This window comes from Coturnix japonica, chromosome 2, assembly GCF_054131305.1.
Source record: "Coturnix japonica strain WE chromosome 2, WE-NBRP24, whole genome shotgun sequence".
NCBI classification, from domain to species: Eukaryota; Metazoa; Chordata; class Aves; order Galliformes; family Phasianidae; genus Coturnix; species Coturnix japonica.
In genome coordinates, this window is record NC_140664.1 from 42,093,752 (window position 1) to 42,114,349 (window position 20,598).

Here is a 20,598-nt window from a genome sequence, read left to right on the forward strand (position 1 = left end):
TTATTTGTTACTAGCACCCAGAGAAAGAAAAACCATTTGGCAAAGACAACTCTATAACAGAAAAGGAAGGCTCAGGTAGCTTACAAAAGAATATGGAACTAAACCTCCTGTAAAAACTCTTGTTGACTAACAGCCTACCCAGAAAGACATAAAATGACTTAGCTAGCATGCATATTGATGTTACACCTATAAACATGGGCCGTATTTTACTGGTATTCTCCCTGCCTCTGCATTAAAGGAAACATGTGGCATTAAGGGAATAGGCCAGTACCACTGACTTTATTTTGAGATCACACACAATGCTCCACAGGGCACAAACATCTCAGACTGGCACTGCAGTTTCTCCTACTCCTCTACCACATCCCTCAGCATCTTAGAGATGTGATACCATGGCTGTTTTGCCATAAGGCTGAACTGAATGACATCTCTGGAACTATATGGTTCTCATCATCCCTGGTCTGGCACTGAGCTCACAGGAGACTGAATTCACACAGCTCCCATTATTTAGTTTGGAGAACAACAGAATCAGCAGAGAATTGTTCAAGTGTTGCTGGCAGATTAAAAAAATAATTGGTGCATTCTCAAGAGTTTGATTTCTTCTTTCCATCTTAAATTATAGAGCCCCAATCACAATCTAACTCCCACCATCATAATCCATTCACCATCCTATTTCAAGATGCTTCTGGTATGTTATCCTCCCCACAGCTATGGCTGATTCTGAATCTACAAAAGCACAGAGGCTTTCCAAATTCTATACCTTCCAGAAAGGAGCAAATATTTTCTCTTACTGCTAAAAATGTAAAGTGCCAGCTCTGTATTACTTGATTCTGACCACCACAGATATCTCCACTTTTTAAACAGAAATGTAAAGCAGAGAGCAAAGACAGACATAGAACAGATGATAGGGATGTGAGATCTACAAAGACAGGATGAAGAAAATATCAGTGGCTGCAGACCAGGAGAGAAAACAGATGTGGGGAAATGTTTTACAACTGTTATTTTAAATGGAGAAGAACAACTGCTGAAAGGATAAGACAGGCACTAAGGGAACACTTGAAAACAGACAGAAATAAAAAAGAAAAGGTGAGAGAAATAAACATGCCTCAGAAAGTTTAACAGAAGACCCTAGGCTTTTGTGGAACATTTAGAAGACACAGGTGAAGAAAGAAAAATTACATACATGAGTAATGAGGGAGAAAGGCATGTCAGTTCTTGGCTTCAACCAAAAGCAGAAAATGGTGAAAAATTATTCTTTGAACTCTGCTTAGGTAGCAGAGTAGCCTAAGTAGGACTTAGGTAGTTCCCAGTGCTTTAAAATCTTAATGCAGCTCTCAGCTTCTAAGTCCATAATGAAATACCCATGTCAGCAGCATGGGTGCAGCATAACAGCACTGGGTACCATCCACAGGCTATTCATTTTTAAATAAAAATGTTACTGAAATAGCTTCACAAAAAGTTGTTACATTAGAACTTTGTGTGGCAGATATTGTAACGCTATTGATCTTTCAGAAAATAAATGGCGAGAATATTTCAAACTCCCATAAGATACAGAAAAGCTATGTCAAAATTCTGAAAGTCCCTTGAAATGAACAACATGTGACTATTTACGCAAGGGTCAAACTGTGGATTGCCTAGATATGGCTTGAAAACCTTTATTCAGGTGAACAAAGTAATGTATGTTTCCAGCATGATTAGAAACCATTCACCACTTCTTCACAAAATGCCAGATGGACATGAAATGCAAAAAGCTTCCAAGTTAGAAAGCAGAAGTTAAATCACAGTTGCTCAGGAGTTGCCTTCGTTTGTGAAAGTGGAATAATTCTGAAGAGTAAAAAAACCAAACAAACAACTCCAGACACAAATGAGGTTCTGGAATAAAAGAAGAATAAAGAGTGAAAAAAGAATAACAGAAAGACAACCAGGAGGCTTGCACAATGGTTATGTACTCATGTCTCAGGAGTGGCCCATCTGTCTTCAGACAGCTTATAGAGGCTGAAAACAATTATAATTGAGGGCTGAAAAATCAAATCAGCAGAGTACTACACATAACAGAGTACTACTTTGAGACTACAATGAGAAAACTCAATTTACTGTTCAAAATCCAAGTATGCTTGTTTAGCAATTCAGTCCACAAACAGGTCCTCATACAACTAAATTTTGACGACCTTCTTCTTGTGATGTACTTATTCCTCCTGTTGTTTATTTCTAGACTGCCAAAAAACTAAATGTTGCCAATGAGAGCCGCTGCTCTCACCTTGTTCTACTGACTCACGGATTTTCCTGTTTGCTGTAATGGGAAGGTATCATATTCCTCATAAAATTGGCAAATTTCTCTTCCTTGCCAACACAAGGCACAAGTGTGAAGGCTTCATCATTGGCTCTGCGATGAAAATTCCATGCATTCAGACTACTATGGATCTCTGTAATCCAAGTGATTTAGCCAAATGTCAAATCTTCTGCTGTTTCAGCTGTCCTCATAATGATAAGAATTTTTGCCTTTAATACTTTAAATCTACTAGTTCTTCAGTTTAAGCCTACATCAAAATACATCTCAAAAAGAAAACAAAAAAAAACCCCAAAACGAACTCTCAAATTACACTGCTAAAGAACACATTTGCAGTAGCAATGATCAACTTCAAATAACATCAGCAGTTAGAAACTGAAACAGTGATAGAGTGCCAAAACGTTCAGATCAGTGAGATCCTGTCCTTTCTTCAATTTTTCTCATGACCTTGTGCACATGAAGTAATACAATGTGGGAATACATTTCATACATCTATGTTCTCACCCAAAAACTTAGAGCAAAATACCACCTTACTTGTATAGAGGACATCTGGGCATATCCTCTCCAACTGAAGCCAGGAAATTCCTCAGGATCATAGCCAAACCGAATTTCCTTTCCCTTGACCGTTGTACCATCTTCAATCTCAAACTTCATGTGGTGCAGATCAGGGAAAAAATAGTTTTTCTCAGGTCTTCCAATGAGAAGGGAGAAAAAAGAAAAAAAAAAAAAAGTTAAACTTTCCAGGACTATTCCGTTCCTCTGAATCTTCATGTTTGCTCTTATTGTAAGTTTAGGTATTCCAGACGGTGTAAAATACAAATATAACCACCAGTTGAACCTTAATATTAACTCAGAAGTAAGAACATGTTAAGCAATGCACCTAAAACATGTCACTCAGTAGCTAAAACAAATTCATTTTGAAATGATTTTTCATTTCACCACTATGTGAGCTAACAGAGCATGACGAATTTACAGCATTTCCATGTAGTTTGTCAGTTGAGTATCACTCCTACTTCCAGCATGTTTTGGCAAGAAACCTCCATGCAACCACCATGATAATTCGAAAGAATTACCAATCACTGTGTGGTCTACATCTATGAGAATTTAAAAAATGAAGGAAAACGATCTACTGAACACTGAGGAGTCCTGATAGCAGTTAATAAAACTGAATGAGAATTCCCTTACCAGAAACTTTTACAGATACACCTTTTTTTTATATAACTGTTGACAGACACAGATACATTGATATATATGCACTGTGACTGCAAAACTTCTACTGGTTATTTAAGAAATCCAAGTTTAAAAAACCTTATTAAGGCAAAAGAAGAAAATTGACAGATAAAATTAGTAGCATATCACAATTTACCAACTTATTTATCAACAGATCTACAATCTCATGTGAAAAGCGAGCAGAGAACTGATGTGCACTTTCAAATGAACATTTTTGAAGCATAAACTATTTGCTACAGTCAGACTCACTCCTGACAGGCCTTCCCCACAACATGAGCTCTGCACTGGCAGGCACCCGAGGGTTCAGCACATGCAGAGCTGATGGCTCCTCCGACATCACACTGACAGCCTGCCAAGTACAGAACAGAAGCCAAATATCAGAAAAAAACAAATGGTAAAATTCACCAGAAAATACACCTCGCTTCCTCTAATTAAGCACTATTATCAACTCATTTCCTCCTTCCGGAGCCCTTTAGACACCCCTCAAATCAAATACTTTAACACCCACACATAAACTGCAATTATTTCTGGCTTCTCATGTTTAATGCTGTTTTCTTCTCCTCTGCTTGTAACATTACACCACTATTTTATTTTTAAATCACAAATAAAAAGCCACATTTATTAAATGCTGAACCACAGTTCTGTACAACAGCCATTCAAATGTTTTGCTAACAAGCAAGACAGGATCCACTGATGTAGCCCTACAGCCCTAAAGACACATGGCAGAGTGAGTAAACTCCAGTAGAATGACTACTTCCTTTATATAACTGCTATGCTGTGCTTCAAAACATATTGTGCCTCAGCTGAAAGCAACACACAAACATATCAGAAAAAAATGAACCCACCCCCCCAAAAAAAAAGCCAAAACAGGCTAAGTTATTAATCCAACAGAAGACTTCAGAAAGTGCTAAACAGAACAGACAGCTACCAAACATTACAAGCAATAGTGCAAAATACAGTGCAAAAGTGACTCAGTAAATACATCTGCGTTTGAAAAAGTAACCTATGGAATGCTAAACACTCATGTGTTAAATGCAAATGCGCTGCTAGAAACATTCTTTACCTTTGCAGCCAAAATAATTTTTGTTTTCAAGAGCATAATAAGCAGCTTCACAGGTGTTACAGAAATCTCCACACACATTAGATTTGCAATAGCAACGTCCAGTTTCCTACAAAGAGAATAATCTAATCAAAAATGTTTCAGCACCTTTTCCAGAACTTCATTCTTTCAATACTTTCAATTCCCTGTAATTGTGAAGAGTAAAAATTGCTCTGATCTCAACAACAATAAAAAAAAGTATTATCTGGACATAACTTTTGTTATTCATTAAGTTTAATGAACAGATGAGAAAATCCCTATGTTTAAGATGATTCACATTTTTTTAGAATTAGGATGTCACTAGTCACTTATTGTGTAAGACCAACTCTACTTCACCATGCGTTACAATAATTTGTTTTTATAGAAATCTTTGAATTAATGCCTTCATTAGAATTTCACATTACCTGCTGACATTCTCCAACTCCACTCAGCGTTCCACTCACATCGCACTGGCATGCTGCCCAGGTGAAAAAGAAAAAGAAAATGTGCATTTCATCTTTCCAAGATACACAGAAGGAAAACAACAACCACTACCATCCTTAATCTGCAATTTTGAATTGCAGTGCAACATGGGGGGTTTTACTCTGGAAGGTTCAGAACAGCAAATGGGTACTGGCACAAGGTGAGAAGAAAAAGCAAAGGAGGAAGAATGAGGATTTGCGTGCATGTGCAATTAACTGATGTATTTTAAAGAATTCTAATTGTGTTTAACAAAAATAGTCAAGTTTGGATTTAGAATTGCTTTCTTTCCTAAAAACATTAAGATAACTGAAGCAAAACTGTGTCTTCACCCTGACTGGCAGTTCCTATTTTGCAGTGCTACTCTAGGACCAGCACAATTTCTAATGTGAAATACAAATGAAGTAAATGTTGTGAGAATGAGCTATGCTGACCTAGAGGTTAGGTGAAATCCAGTACTGACTTTGTGACTGAAATCAAAGAAGACTAATTATGTGAGACATGTGGAAACCAAACTGAGATGCTTGGACTGTTAAGCATTGAGAATCAAATACGTATGCACAAGCTAGGAGATAATAATAAGTGAAGAACCTTCTTTCTCAAAACAATAAGCCAGATTCTGGTCTCAAGTGTTAAGTACAGAAATGCTGTAAAACTGCCATAAGGCCGCGTGAAACATAAATCATTGCAAGTCAGAGAACACCTGCTATCATATGCAATATCTTTCACTACCATAGGTAATAAGGTGTCTAAATTAAATAATGTGGAAAAACATGTTCTTAACAAGTCACCGTGTAGTCAAGAAGGCCACAGCTAATAAGATGATTTTCCAAAGAATATAGAATGTTCAATTACCATATATCAATATATCAACATATATTTAAACCATACCTGTACATCCCTCAGGGTTTTCTTCGGCCAGGTTCCAGTACAACGGTTTGCATTTACTACATGTAGGACCTTCAACGTGCTGAAGACACTGACAATAGCCCTAATGACAGAAATGAGTTTATATTAACTCGTCTGTTTCACAAAAACACATAGCTTTTACTACTATGAATAATCAAATATTAATAGCAGCTCAGGCAGCTTAATGACCTTCACAGAAGCATGGAAACTGAGGCAGATTCAGACTCCTTGGATTTTTCTTTCTCATGCTATCAGCACAGGATTGTTTCAAACTGCTTATTTTTCCATATCTAATTCTTCTAAATCTCCCAACAGATGCACTTTCTAATTCTTTTATAGACTTGTTAGAACTGCTCAAAAGCATTAACTGCTTTGTAAAAACTTTAAAATACAATTTTCCTTAAAAGTAATCATTAATTTTTATGGGGTTTTTTCCTCCCTTATTGCTCACTTTTTCTTAGGAGGGCTGAGTGGAAAAGACAGTAGTAAAGTGAACCAGTTCCAATTAATAATGTTAATATTACCTGTGATTTTTTCAAATTATAGTAATGCCATACTAAGTAGAAGTAGATATGATGTCAATTTCTTTCCGTAAAATTGATTTAGGCACATTTTTATTTCTCTTCATCATATTTTCTCATATTCTCCATTTATAAATAATTGAAAAAATTATTATTAAAAGCTAAAACATATTTTTCTGGGGCAACAATAACTTCTTACTCCTATATGCATCTGTTCTTACAGACAGGCAGAGGCAAATACCACTGAATTCTGCTTTTCATAGCTTAATTTTTCTATTCTTTTCCATAAGGGAGTCTTTCAGCAGTATTATTTGCTCAAATATATCAATACTGTTTCCAGGGAGTAACTGGCTTACATATGGTTAACTTTCAGAAAATCTGGAAAACGCACACAGATGTTATACATAAGCCTAGCTTATGTATGTATAAAAAGAATAACCATCATCACCCTCAACAGGGAGTAGCACTGATATGATCACAGAGCAAAACACAAAGGTCATTTCACTCTGCCAATGAGCCTGTGTAATTCTTTCACAGTCAAAGATTAGGCTTCAGGCACTTAAGCAATGAAGTGAATGTGTTCAGCAAAGACCCAGACTGTACATGATCTGTTAACAAATACTGCTATCTGCAGTAATAGAATACTTACAGAATGAGAATCAATGCTACCTGAAGGGTTACATTCACTGTTGATTCCTTTATGAAATTTAAAAAACAAACAAAACATTAAAAGATCTTTTGAAAACAGATGTGAAATACAGTAATGGAAAAGTACAATATAACATTTGCAACTTTCAAGGGCTCTTTAATCCAGTCATCCTGGAGTGACCTACTGTAAGACCATCAGAAGCCTTTTATAATGGTTATTCAAGTGTTTATTTAGCCTAGTTTAGACTGTTTGCATCGGTAATCACTTGGAAAAATATAGCACCAACCTACAACTGAGAGATATTTTCTTAGAATAACATACAGAACAATGAATGAACTCATCCAATATTCACTCCTTGTGAGTCCTTGTGAGGCCCTCCCTTCCCACATTTCAGTGAGTTTTTACAAAATTCCACAAAGCAGAATGCCCAGGAGGACCCCACAATAAAAATGGGAGGTGATATGAATCAAATGGAGGATTTTCCATCTCTGGCATTACCTTCACAGTGGGGGAAATTGTGAGCTGCAGAAATGCATCTGTTGCACTGTCTCCCCGTAACATCTGTTTGACACTCGCACTGCCCTGTTGTTGGCTCACAAATGCTGTGCCAGGAACCATGAGGAGAGCACTGACATGCTGCAACACAAAACAACATCCAAAATATTGGTAGGGTTCATCTTGTACATACCAAGCAATAACTTTCAAAAACTCTACTATTGTAGAGCTTTTGAGTACTCATCAAGTGTTCTTCATTTTTATTTGAAATTAATAATTCACAGGGTTCTCACCTCTGTTGGTACAAGTTTGAGTTCCATCTTGACACTGTTTTGATCTTATTGGCAAACAAGTATAAATTGGTATGAGAGAAAGAAGGGATGCCATCCAAAGGGACCTGGACAGGCTTGAAAAGTGATGAGCCCACATGAACTGCGTGAGGTTCAACAAGACCAAGTGCAAGGTGCTGAAATTGGGTTAGGGCAATCACAGACTGCACAAATCCTGAAAAGAACTCACTGGGAGTAGTACTGCCAAGGAGGATTGGAAAGTCCTAGTGAACAAAAAGCAGGAAATGAGCTGGCAGTGTATGCCTGCAGCTTAGAAGGCCAACAGTATCCTTGGCTGCATCAAAAGAGAAGTGGCCAGAAGAATGAAGGAGGTGATTGCCTCCTCCTGCTCTGCCCTTGTAAGGCCCCATCTGGAGTAGCACGTCCAGGCCTGGGGCCACAGCACAAGGAAGACATGGAGCTGTTGCATCAGGTCCAGAAGATAGTGATTGAATCTTACTGCTTCAAGCTCCTACATAATACACATATGGTAATAAAGCCACAAAAAATAAACCATACTGCTGTAGCTCAGAAAACGAATTTTTCCTCTGATACAATCTGAGGCTGAAATGAGTTATAACTACTATTTCACTAACAAGCCTGCCTATCCCCTAAAAATGAATAACAAACCCGCAGGATTATTTTTTGCTAAGATTAGAGGCCTGATCAATTATCATGCTTACACAGATTGTTTTATTTTTAATATATTTGAGAGAGAAAAACAAAAAACAAACATTTCCTTTTGTACTGTATGGTAATGAGACAGGAATCACTGAGAAGAAAGAGGAAGGGCTGTTACTCACGCAAGCAGCTGGGATAGCTGTAATAACCTGGAGCACACTGGTCACATCTAAGTCCAGCATAGTTAGTATGACACAGACACTGTCCTCTAGGATCACATGTATCGTCCACTGAGCCAATGGAGTCACAATTGCATTCTGCACAAAGGGAAAAAATGGAATAACTAAATAACCTGAGGGATGCATCTCTAAGTAAGGAGTTATTCAAAACAGAATTTGCAAAAAATAATAAAAAATCACTTTTAAATGTCAAATAATTATGGGGAATCCAGACAAAACATAGTTTTTCCACCAAAAACAAATATCTTCAAATAAATGTTTATAATATCATTGCCTCCTAACACACTGATAATCAAGTTCTTCCTGAAACACTATGGTTTTTAGATCTATTCTTATTCCTTACAGAATATCTATTTAGGGAACAAAAATGTATCTTAAAATGACACAACAGAAGTATTCAACATTTTTAAAAGATAATCACTGACAAAAAGCATCTACAAGACCAGACTAAGTCTGATATGTGAGAATAATCTCACTACTATGATACAGGAGGCACATTGTAAAACTTAACAACTAGCTGGATGGGTGCTTCCCTTGGATTTATCACTGTTTTAGGCTAATAGTTCTATCACAGATAAGACCTGTTATTCTATGGAAATGATGCTGGAATTTACACAGGTGCACATTTTGTAGGTACATGAATGGGAGCCCATCTGGGAATCCCAGTTGCTAAGGTCTGCAGTTAATCACTTGTATTATACAACTAAAAGAAATGGCTGACTGACAGAAATACAAAACAAACACCGTTCAAGTACTTTCTTATTGTTCCATGTTCATATTCCTGGTTTCCCCTTTCAGTTCCTCCTTCTACTACAGCCAAGGATAGCTGGCTTTGCTGTGTTTACTTCAAAGTATAATGGAAAGAAACAGGATTTGCTAGGAAGTTAGCGTAAGAAAAATGTAAACAGTGATGCTTCCAAAAACATCACCACCACAGCTGTCTGCTATATAATGCTTGCTCCTTATTTTAATTGCATCAATTAGTTTAAAAACATTGATTTTTTCTCCTATTGAACAGGAGATTGAATACTACAGACTTCAACAAGGCAAGACCAGACAGGCCAGTTTTAGTTGCAACAGCCAAGAAGCTATCAGAACTAGCTCCCTTCAGAATATAACACCTCCAAGCGGGAGTATCAAGCTGGGCTGCTCACCTTCTACCACTGTCTACAGCATGCTGCATTAATTTACATTTGACTAACAGCAGCTTATTTTAATAGAACAAGCCACAAACCACAGCAGTTTTGAGTAATCCCATTGGCTGTGTTTTCAACTATTTTTCCTGCCTTCTACTATTTATTTTTCTTGCTCTCTTAAACTTTTATGTCTCTTTTCAGCTTTTGTTGTTAAAAATTTGAACGTATTCACTACACATTTGATTTGCTTTAAGATTTCTACTTAATTCAGTTCAAATAAAAAGATTACAGTATTTTAAAGCCAGTAAACAGGGTGCACCAACACAAAACTTGATTTTATGTTTTTCATTTTTGAAAGCTAATCTGCTCCAGACCATAAAGATACAGTCATGTGGTATCATTTTATTCCAACATTGTGTTTGGTAACACAGTGTAATACATCTTTGAGAGTGCTTAAAGAATCCAGCTATTTATTGGACATAAACAAGCACACAAAGTCCAAAAAGAAGTCATCTATAGCCATGAACCTAAAATAACAAGGAAGAAGGTGGCAAATCGTGTTGTTCTATATAAATCCTGTACAGGAAATTGTGCATGAGCACTTAGTAATGTCTTACATTCTTTTTCAGTGTAAAATTCACTGATCACAGAACAGTTTGAGATGGAAGGGACCTTAAAGATTATAGATTTCCACTTCGCTTTTTGGGGGCAGGGATCATCAAGTATTACTAAGGATTAAGGGTCTCTCTCATTCACTGCAAAGGCAGACAAAACCTAGGGGCAGATAGGACTTGATGGTACCCTCATGAACACACAGAAGTATTACACTTTTCAACATTATTCTCCTCCAGTATTGATCAGTTTTCCTTTCATGTAAACAGCAGGCTAGTCCTTGACATCATATACACTGGTAAAACCACACGGAGATCATGCATGCTTCACATTTACATGTCCAAGGCCTGTTACACAGTATTGAAATGAGTAAGAAGTCACTGTGAGGGGCAAAATGTCACTTTAAATTTACAAAAAGACAGGTTATGCGAGGAACTAAGCAGATCCTCTGCAAAAGTTAATTAGTTCTCCACAGCTCTGCTGACTTTATTTTTACCAGGCCAGTTCCTTGCCAGCAGTCAAGTATTTTCTGTTGCTTTCAGCCTCCATTATTAAAACAGTTTTCATATCTTTTAGTTATTATTAAGACAGCTGTGCTAACTGAAGCTAAATCAGTCTGATCTCAAGAAAAGCCTGCATAATTCCCTAGTATGGAAACAATGCCTGGAGTTAGTGCTTAGAAAATGAAAATGCATGAAGATTTCACTATAAAGGAGTGTCTTGCTCACTTACTGATGTGAACATGACTTCAACCCCTGCAAAAACAATACATTGCAGTTAGCCTATTCAGGGGTCTGTTGGATCCTATAGATGCAGTCTGTAATCTTACCTTCACAGACAGGGTAAGAGTGGTGGCCAGGCTGACAGCTGTCACACTGAAGTCCAGCTATCCCTGAGCGACAAAGACACCTTCCAAGAAAATCACAGACTTCAGGCTGGGTACCCATTGAGTTACAATCGCACACTGCAACCAAGAAGAGATCAGACACAGACACAGTCTGAGAGGAAGTCTGAGAAGAGAGCTCTCTTCTTTCATCATTCAAAATAAATAAATAAAATAAAGCCTCACAGTCAAAACCTTCTCATCAGATTGTCAGATTTATTTTGTTTCTTATTAGATTTTATTGATTGCTCTTCAGTAGGAATTAGTAATGAGGGAGACATGAATGAAAATCTATTAGAGAAAGAATGCGGCTCAAAGTAACTGTAGAGTTTGATGTCAGTGCAAAAGCACACTTAGTCTGTCCTTACTCATGGACAGACTCATCAATCCTAAGTGGTGAACCACGGAAAGCATTTCCACCTTTTCTAGGCTAAAATTAAACAATTTATGGTTTGGGATTTACAGTCTCAGGAGGGAAGGGTTAGTAAGATCTATAAGGTGGCAGTACATATAATTAAAGTACTCTAAGAAGAGACAGTTTCCTAGTACCGATATATCAGGCTGCCCTTTCTCATCAAAGTAAGGTTGCAAACTAAAATTAAATAAACCAAAAGATAAGTAACAGAAATGCATCAAGTGGTATTCTAGATATCGTCAGGCATAAATTAACTAGAATCTGACAACTGCATCATAAAATAGTAATTGATTAATAGAGGCATTTTTAGATAGGAATCATGGCTCATCAAATTTTTCTTTTTTTTTGACTTCCATGAGTTTTGGGAGAGTTTCTTATAAACACATCTCCCTCCTAAAAGAATTCCATTTCTCAATACAAAGTATGGATCTGTATTTTTGGATATGAGCGCTGAAAGGGAATGTTTTGGCTTACCCCTGCAGAAAGGGTAATGAAAATAGCCAGCTGCACAGGTATCACAGGAAAATCCCTGATATCCAGTTCGACATCTGCACTGCCCAGTATTTCCATCACAATCACCACCCAGCACTCCTGCGCCGTGGCACTGGCATGCTGGAGAGAACATTGTAAAGAAAACATTTGCAGTGTTACAAATCTTAGAGTATTTCACTTGGAAGCCAAGTGTTGGCATTTACTCTGGAGAGCCGGCTCCAAGCGTAAAAGAGATGGAACTTACGCAGACACTGGGGGCCAAAATGTCCTGCACTGCAGCCACCTTTTAGAAATAACAGGAACAAAAAGAAAGGAACAGAAGTAAGCACATGAAGATATGCAATTCCTCATATTTTTGCAGATAAAATGATAACATTACTAAGTAATTATTACTACTGAACTAACAAAACTATTTGTATGATCCTTACATTAGGATCCTTACATCAGTTTGAGAGCACTAATTCTTCAGATAGAAAAATTTCCAATTAGAGACACCCACCTTTCCTGCACCTTCAGACTGAGATGCTACAGTTGAAAATGTAAATAGTTTTAAGACCTATTTTTTCCTGCTTACTTTTCCTCATTTTATCATTGCAATTGTTTTTTCTTCTTCACTTTAAATGTATGTAAGAGAATATGCAACAGAGCATACTTATGTCCTACATGATATATTTCTGATGCTATCCAGGGATGATAACTGTCTACCCAAAACTAAAGCTTTGTGAGCTATAATACTAACAGCAAACATTTTCAAGGGGTTTAGAACTTGTAAATGGATGTGCACTCTCTACCTATACTTGTTTTTTGGTTGTCTTTTTTTGTTTGTTTGTTTTGTTTCTTAGTCAACATTAGTACAAAATTAATTATGTTGCTTTTAAGATATTACAAAGTATTCTAGTATTTTTGTTTGTTTGCTTGCTTGCTTTTTTAAGTTATTAATCTTGAAGCATATCGCAACTATTTACTTGATCTGGCTCAGGCTGTGATGTCTCGATACTGCAGTATGATGACATATGCTAAAGAACCCACCGAGGCAATCACTGTATGTATTTCAGACAGCTTCAGGGTGGGCTAAATAAGAAATACTTATCCCTCAAAAATTCAAGTTCTTTACTGCCAAAGGCAATGTACAATTTGCCAGGTGTAAGAAGACAGCCCAGAAACAGAGGCACGTTAGCCCTAAGAGATTGACACTGCAAAGCAGCTGACGAGTGGTACATGTCAGAAAGCCTTGATGGATCTGTTCATGAGCATTTAACAAGATGGTCAGGCTCTTCTGCAGATGTTTGCCAGAGGGTTGCTGAACTGTTTCTGATCCATAACTTTTTGGAACTAGCCTACTAAACTGTTTAATATGAGTAAGACTATGTGATGAACTTACGGTAAGAAAAAAGGCTCTTTGAAAGATAAATAGCAACGCTGTCAAAACTACTGCATAAATCTTCCTGAAAGAGCAAGTACAACTGGAATAATGAAAAACAATTAAATTGGGAAGACAAACAAAACACAAAGAACTTGCCTATTATGTCACCAGCTATAGCGTCTCTTGGATTTGGAGAAGGATAAACAGGAATATCTTTAAAACAAAACAAAGTATAGTTTAAAGAGACACACTTATTTCACTAAAAATCATGACAAATCATAAAGTTCTGTCCTGTTGTATGGGAAACTGGTAATCACAGCCTGAACCTCTGATAAATCAGCTGAGGCAAGTGTCAGGTCAGTGGTGGGAGCACAGTTGAGGGTAATTCAGCTGTGCTCCTGGAAAGGGTGGAGCTTGACTCCACTTCTCCTAGACTTCATATACAGTCTGACCAGCACTAAGGCAGCATTGCTTTGAGGTTGCTCCTCTGTGGAGATTGGATAGCCAGCCTCAGCATTTCCCAGTCAGACTGAGGCATCAATATTGGTGAGCTGTTCCTATATATAACCTTTCGGATATCTATCACCATCCTTCTTATGTTATTACCATCTTTTGTATTCCATCTTACACCTGTCAATACAAAAGGCATGATAATTACATGACTCTAGAAATCAACTATTGTTTGTTCCCTTTCAGTTTCAGTTAGGAAAGGGCTAAGAAACTTTTAACTTTTGTTCTCCAAATAAGGTAAAAGTCTGTCCACAAAGAAACGCATGAAAGTCCAAACATCCTTTGGAAATGATACTACATTGCTTTCCTGATCTCTCTGCTTTTTTACTGAAAGCTTTCTTGATCTTGACAGCATTATGAGAGCTATCAAGGAAATAACCTATTTATTTCAAAGTTTTTATTTCTGGATGAAAGTTCATCTCCTGCATTTGCCATTATGACTCAATATCAAAAACCCCAGAATCTGTGACAAAATATTCCTAACTGTTGCTTTTTTTAGAATCAGATCACAGAGTCGTAAGTTTTTTTGCAGTAAATACAATTCCAATGTTATATCATCTTCCTCGGGGGAAAGCATTTAATTTTCTCAATTGTCAATGCTTAGTTTTAATCTGTGTTAAAGTAAAAAATCTAATTTTCAATTAATTACAGTCATTTGATTTCATTCTGTTACCATTTTCACTAAGCCCAGGCACTTGGCATTTGTGTGACATTATTTTTTCTCATGTGTTTATTTCCTTTGGCTTTACAAGCATCTTTCCCTGAATCACTTAAATTTAATCAAACCTGTAACCTTCCCTTCAACCATATTACCTATGCTTATCTGCAGTTCAGCAAAAGTATGAGAGCACCACTGACAGCTTTATGCTCTGACAGGAGGGCCTTTCCAACATTATGCAGGAGGTAATTTACAACTATTTTAAATTATTTCCAGAATCTTCTGAGAGCCCGCAACTTGGTTTATTAGAATTGCAAATTCTGAATCCTTTGAGGCCTAGAGATCACAAAACCATTTTTTCCCTTCTTTCTCACTAGTAATAGTCTACTTTCTCGTTTAAGTGAGTTATACATAACGACCCTGAGACACATTTGAACAACTGGTCCAAGGGCTTTAGGACTGGAATTCACAACTTAGTGACAGAGAGATGTCTTACATGAATTCTGAGAATGCAATACAACCTATTTGATTTTCAGGGAACCATTGCTTTGTAAGTAAACCAGACTCTGTTCAGTGTTATGACTACTGATTTCTCAGAAAATGCGAACATGAAAATCTGAAATACCAGCTGAATCAAGTGTAATGAAAACAGTCCTTTAAAGCACATTTAAAATGCTAGAGAAGAGACATTTCTATTTGCATACTTACGGATACAAAACGGAAAACTATAGAATCCATCAGCACAGTGTTCACAGTTTTCTCCCTGGAAATTCCACTTGCAGAAACAGCGGCCTGATCCTTCCTCACAGCCCTCTGCACGCTCCATATCACAAGGGCAAGCTAAGCAAGGATCAGAAATTTAGCACTTCTTGGAAATGAATTCATTTGCCTTCTGCAGCAATGCAACATGACATTATAATGTTATTTACAGTTGTGAGTATCTCATTATTTCAAGAATTAATATCTGCATGCCAGTTCATATTTCCCAAGTACTCTATCACCAGTTAATTTTTACAATACTCCTTAGAGGTGAGATCTATGTTATTCTCTTAGTGTTTAATTCAGAAAGCTGCACATTATTACTACATTGCACAGCATCTACTATTTTCTGTGGCTTCCACTCATCTTTCTCCTAAGTCTATGCTACACTAAGCATCATGCCCCATTCATCTTCCTTTACGCACCATATGCAGCATTACAGTAGAACTTTCATCACTATTTGACCTTCCAACCATATCAATACCCAAACACAACAAACCATAGCTTCCTCCTACTTGTTACAAAGCTCCATCAGCCAGTTCGTAATTCAGTTATTTGCTCTTATCTATATTTACCTCATCTTTTTTTAATGTTATATTAGCAATTATCCCATTGCACTAACTACTATAGATGATTCAGCACTAGATAAAGTAGAAGTAACAATCGTAATTGCTGTAATAACCTTCTGAGTTAAAAATAAAATTTACAAGTGACCAAGAGCCAACAGATAACTTATATGTAAATAAGAGAGCTAAGAGAAGCAAAGTCACAAGGTTATGAGACAAGAGTGGCTTCTCAGAGCTCATGCCAGCTGTGGGGCTTAGTTGATCCTACTTCCTCAGCAGCCTTTTATGGCTTACTTCCTGCTATTGTCCTGCTGCTGGCCTGAAGCCAGGCGTGTTGAGAAGAACATCATTGAGGAGGTCTAAAGCAACACAATGTCATTTGCAGATCTTTCCAAACATCTTTTGAGCACTTTTTTCCCCCTCCCAAAAATATGCATCCCCTGTACTTGTTACAGAAAACAAACAAACAAAAAGGCACAAAACCAAAACATCACCACCATTATGAGAAAATACTCAATATGGAAGACCTTACATATACAGCCATCAGGAGCTCTTGCTGGAACTCCATAAGGACGATAGTAGCCTTTTGCACACTTCTCACAGTTAACACCAGCTGTATTATGCTGTGCAAAATAAAACAGGAAGAGAATGTGAACTAAAAAGGGGAACTTGGAAGGAAAATTAAGAAACAATAACATCCTTAACACTGTTCCAATACACAACTAAGAAAGGATCATCTCAGGAAAAGGACAGAAAAAGAAGTATTTATGCACTAAAGACAGCATTTGTCATTTGATGTTCTTTAACTACCTATTCTCTACACCTTTCTGTATTGCAGTATCCACACATAAAGTAGCCAAATTTTCTCTTTAAATTATGAAACTGAGTCACTTAACAGAAAATAATTTCAATCTAGGAATAAAATTCCTCCTTTTTGCACTATCACTATTCATTTATTTTATCCTGCTTTTTGTTTTGCTTTGTTTTTGTGCAACATGTGCATCATACAGACAACTGCACGGAGTTTTCCTCACACTATTATTTCTTATGAATACACTGTCCAATATTAACAACATCAAAATAAACCAAAACCTCATCGGTCTACATGAAACGATAGTTTATAGAATATAGAATAACAATGGTTATTCCATTAGAAAAATATGCATCTCTGTAGATATGCTTTAGAAGAACAGAAAAAAATCATACGTATTTTGAAATACAGTAAAAATACATAAAACTCAAGTGAAAAAAGTCCTGAGTAAATCACAACTCCTGCAGTAAATCTCTTCCTTGTGGTGAAGGCGACAGGAGCATGCACCAGTGATGGAGTTCATTAGTTGAGCAGTTAGGAGTTGCAAAACGCTGACAGAGTCTGTCTTATGAGCAGGGTGTGAGAGAAGGGAGTAAACTTTGCTTTGGAGCAACCAAAGCAGTGGACATCTGCCCTCAGCCCCCACATGCTGTTTAGTTCTTCCTCAGGGTGTGTTGCAACACACAGCCGCAAAGAGAGACTTAATGGTGCAGCTCGCAGGGCAGTTGATGAGCAGTGCACTTAGTACAATGCTATTGTGGTTGGTGTTCTCAGTTTGCTCAATAGTTCTAGTTCTGCCAGGTGCTTCCTCTAGCACCTCCACAGCTGAGCTACTGCTGAGAAAGGTTAGCAGTAGATTAGGAAAGGTGATCTTCACATCTCACAGTAGATGGGGATGCATCAACTGTTGCAGCACATAGCCTGGCAAGACCCAGTAGCACTACTCAAGACTGCAGATCTACTTGAAGATTGTGCAGCAGTGGACTCAACATATCACAGGGTGTGTTCGTCAGAGATTCCTACCACCCATGGCACATTAGAGGCCTCATCCTGGACAGAGCTGCAGGTGCTGAATGCCACTCTCTGGGTCTGGGACGAACAGCTTATTGATAATGATCAAAAAACACACTAACACCACAGATATTGCAGTAGGTGTATTACAGACTGCCTGAACAAGAAGGTGGATGAAGCATTTTTTATGCAGCAAGAGAAAATCTTGCAGTCATGGGCCTTGGTACTCAAAGATAATTTTAACCACCTCAATGCAACGGGGAGTAAGCAATTCAGAAGGTAGTTTTACTTTATCAAAGACAGTTTTGGGATGCAGGGACTTATGAATGTAAAGGAGAAGATACTCTGTTCAAGACTCCCACAAACAAGGAAGAACTGGCAGAACATGTGAAAGCAGAGGGCAGCAGCATGCAGTGACCATGAGACTGAATTTTAAGATCCTGAGACACGCAGGAAGGACCAACAAGATAAATCTACCAGATAACATGAACAAAGCTCAGCACAGAAATGTTGACTGGAAGAAAACGAACATTTCTTCTGCTCGTGCTAGTAAAAAATAATTCTACTCTCTTCTGGTTGCTTTTTGGACAATATTGATTATCCTGTGACAAAAAGATGGAAAACACCCTTTAAATTTTATTCGAACTTTTTTTTGCTTCTTAAATACAGCCATATTTTCAAATGCACAGGAAGGCAATAGATACAAATCACACCTCTGGAGGTCCCTTCTACAATTCCATGTTTTCAATACCAAAAACCTGCCTTCTTGATACCACCTATGTCCTCATTTAGTCCTGATGATGAAGGAGAGTTCTCTGCATTTTGCTTCAGTAAAGAACCTGCTGGACTGCGTTGGTATTTTATTTAGGAAGTTTTTACTTCCCTCTATTAAGCAGAGAAATGGTAGACTTCGTAATAACAGAAAAGGGAATTTTTTTCAGTTAATTTAATTGTTTTATTGTTTGGCTTTATTTGAGTCACATAGAACTGCATGTAAACACAATTTATGTATCATTATACATTGACAAGGAATGTTGTATGACGCAAATTATTTTCAGACAGCTATTTCCCTATTCTGAGTGCAAGTAATAACAATAGAGTAATAAAGCCATTTAAACCAGTCAGCCTCATAACTATCAGTGCAGGCACAACACTATAGTACACGTTCTCCAAATAACAATTACTTAAATGGCCAAAATCTTTTTACCTGGCAGTTAATGCAGACTCCTCCACCTTCATAACGCCCATGAATATTTAGGCTTTCTCGACGCTGATCAACATCAGCATCATAGTAGCAGTCAGTGGCATGTCCATGGCAATTGCAGGCTGAAAAAGTAATACGCCAAGTCAGCTTTCATTATCGTGCTAGAATTCATAGAATCATAGAATTACAACAATTGGAAAAGACCCCCAAGATCATCCAGTCCAACCATCCACATACCACAAATATTTCCTGCTAAACTATGTCCCTCAGTACAACATCCAAATATGTTTTGAACACCTCCAGGGATGGTGACTCCACCACCTCCCTGGGCAGCCCATTCCAGCACCAAAACACTCCTTCAGAGACTAAATTTTTCCTAACACCCAACCTGAACCTCCCCTGGAGCAACTTGAGGCCATTCCCTCTAGTCCTATTGCTAGCTACTTGGGAATAGAGGCTGACTCCCACCTCACCACAACCTCCTTTCACGCCATTGCAATAAGGTCTCCCCTGAGCCTCCTCTTCTCCAGACTAAACAATCCCAGCTCCCTCAACCACTCCCGATCAGACTTGTTCTCCAGGCCCCTCACAGCTTTGTTGCCCTTCTCTGAATACATTCCAGGGTCTCTCTTACCGCAATGGGCCCCAAACTGAACATAGTACTCAAGGAGTGGGTTCACTAGTGCAGAGTACAGACTGATGATCACTTCATTGCTGCTGGCAATTTCTGACACAAGCCATAATGCCACTGGCCTTCTTGTTTACCCGGACTCACTGCTGGTTCACGTTCAGCTGAATTTTGACTAACAACTCCAGGTTCATTTCTGCTGCACAGTCTTCCAGCCACTCTGCCTCAATCCTGTAGCATTGCCTGGTCTTGTTGACTTTCATCCCATTGGCCTCAGCCCAGCTATCCAGTCTGTCCTGATCCCTCTGTAGGGCCTTCCTGCCTTCGAACAGATTGACAGTTCCTCCCATGTTAGGCTCATCTGCACATTTACTGAAGGTGCACTCAATGCCCTTAACCAGATCATAAACAAAGATACTGAACAGGACAGGCCCCAGTACTGACTTCCTGGGGAATACCACTCATGACTGGTCACCAGACAGATTTAACTCACTGACACCACCAATAAAGCAGAGGTGAAGAAGACAACTAGATTATTGATATATACATACACTCATATGTTTTGCACTCTAAAGCACATATTTACCTATCACTGACTGGATTTTCACACTAGAAATACAAGAAGATCATCTAGACATGAGGAAGACATACTCTCATGAGGAAGAAATAGTTGTACCATCTCAAAACTATATATTTATTCATAAAAACAGAATTA

The 20,598-nt window shown here is 37.9% G+C and overlaps 1 protein-coding gene across 3 annotated transcripts in view; it reads right to left on the reverse strand.

Moving 5' to 3' along the window:
• The window catches only part of LAMA3 (laminin subunit alpha 3), a 102,724-nt gene that overhangs the window by 56,966 nt on the left and 25,160 nt on the right, over nt 1-20,598 (reverse strand). For 2 of the 3 annotated variants that reach the window (XM_085539585.1, XM_085539584.1), the window contains exons 8-22: nt 19,259-19,377; nt 16,762-16,852; nt 15,613-15,744; nt 13,893-13,949; nt 12,618-12,656; nt 12,356-12,493; nt 11,413-11,547; nt 8,779-8,913; nt 7,650-7,787; nt 7,152-7,198; nt 5,964-6,063; nt 5,018-5,070; nt 4,578-4,683; nt 3,764-3,863; nt 2,819-2,975 (exon numbers count right to left, since the gene is read on the reverse strand). In XM_085539585.1, the coding sequence (XP_085395711.1) occupies nt 2,819-2,975; nt 3,764-3,863; nt 4,578-4,683; nt 5,018-5,070; nt 5,964-6,063; nt 7,152-7,198; nt 7,650-7,787; nt 8,779-8,913; nt 11,413-11,547; nt 12,356-12,493; nt 12,618-12,656; nt 13,893-13,949; nt 15,613-15,744; nt 16,762-16,852; nt 19,259-19,377 (1,547 nt within the window). Of the gene's footprint in view, nt 1-2,818; nt 2,976-3,763; nt 3,864-4,577; nt 4,684-5,017; nt 5,071-5,963; nt 6,064-7,151; nt 7,199-7,649; nt 7,788-8,778; nt 8,914-11,412; nt 11,548-12,355; nt 12,494-12,617; nt 12,657-13,892; nt 13,950-15,612; nt 15,745-16,761; nt 16,853-19,258; nt 19,378-20,598 lie in introns of those variants that run through there. The other variant, XM_085539586.1, reaches the window with a different exon arrangement.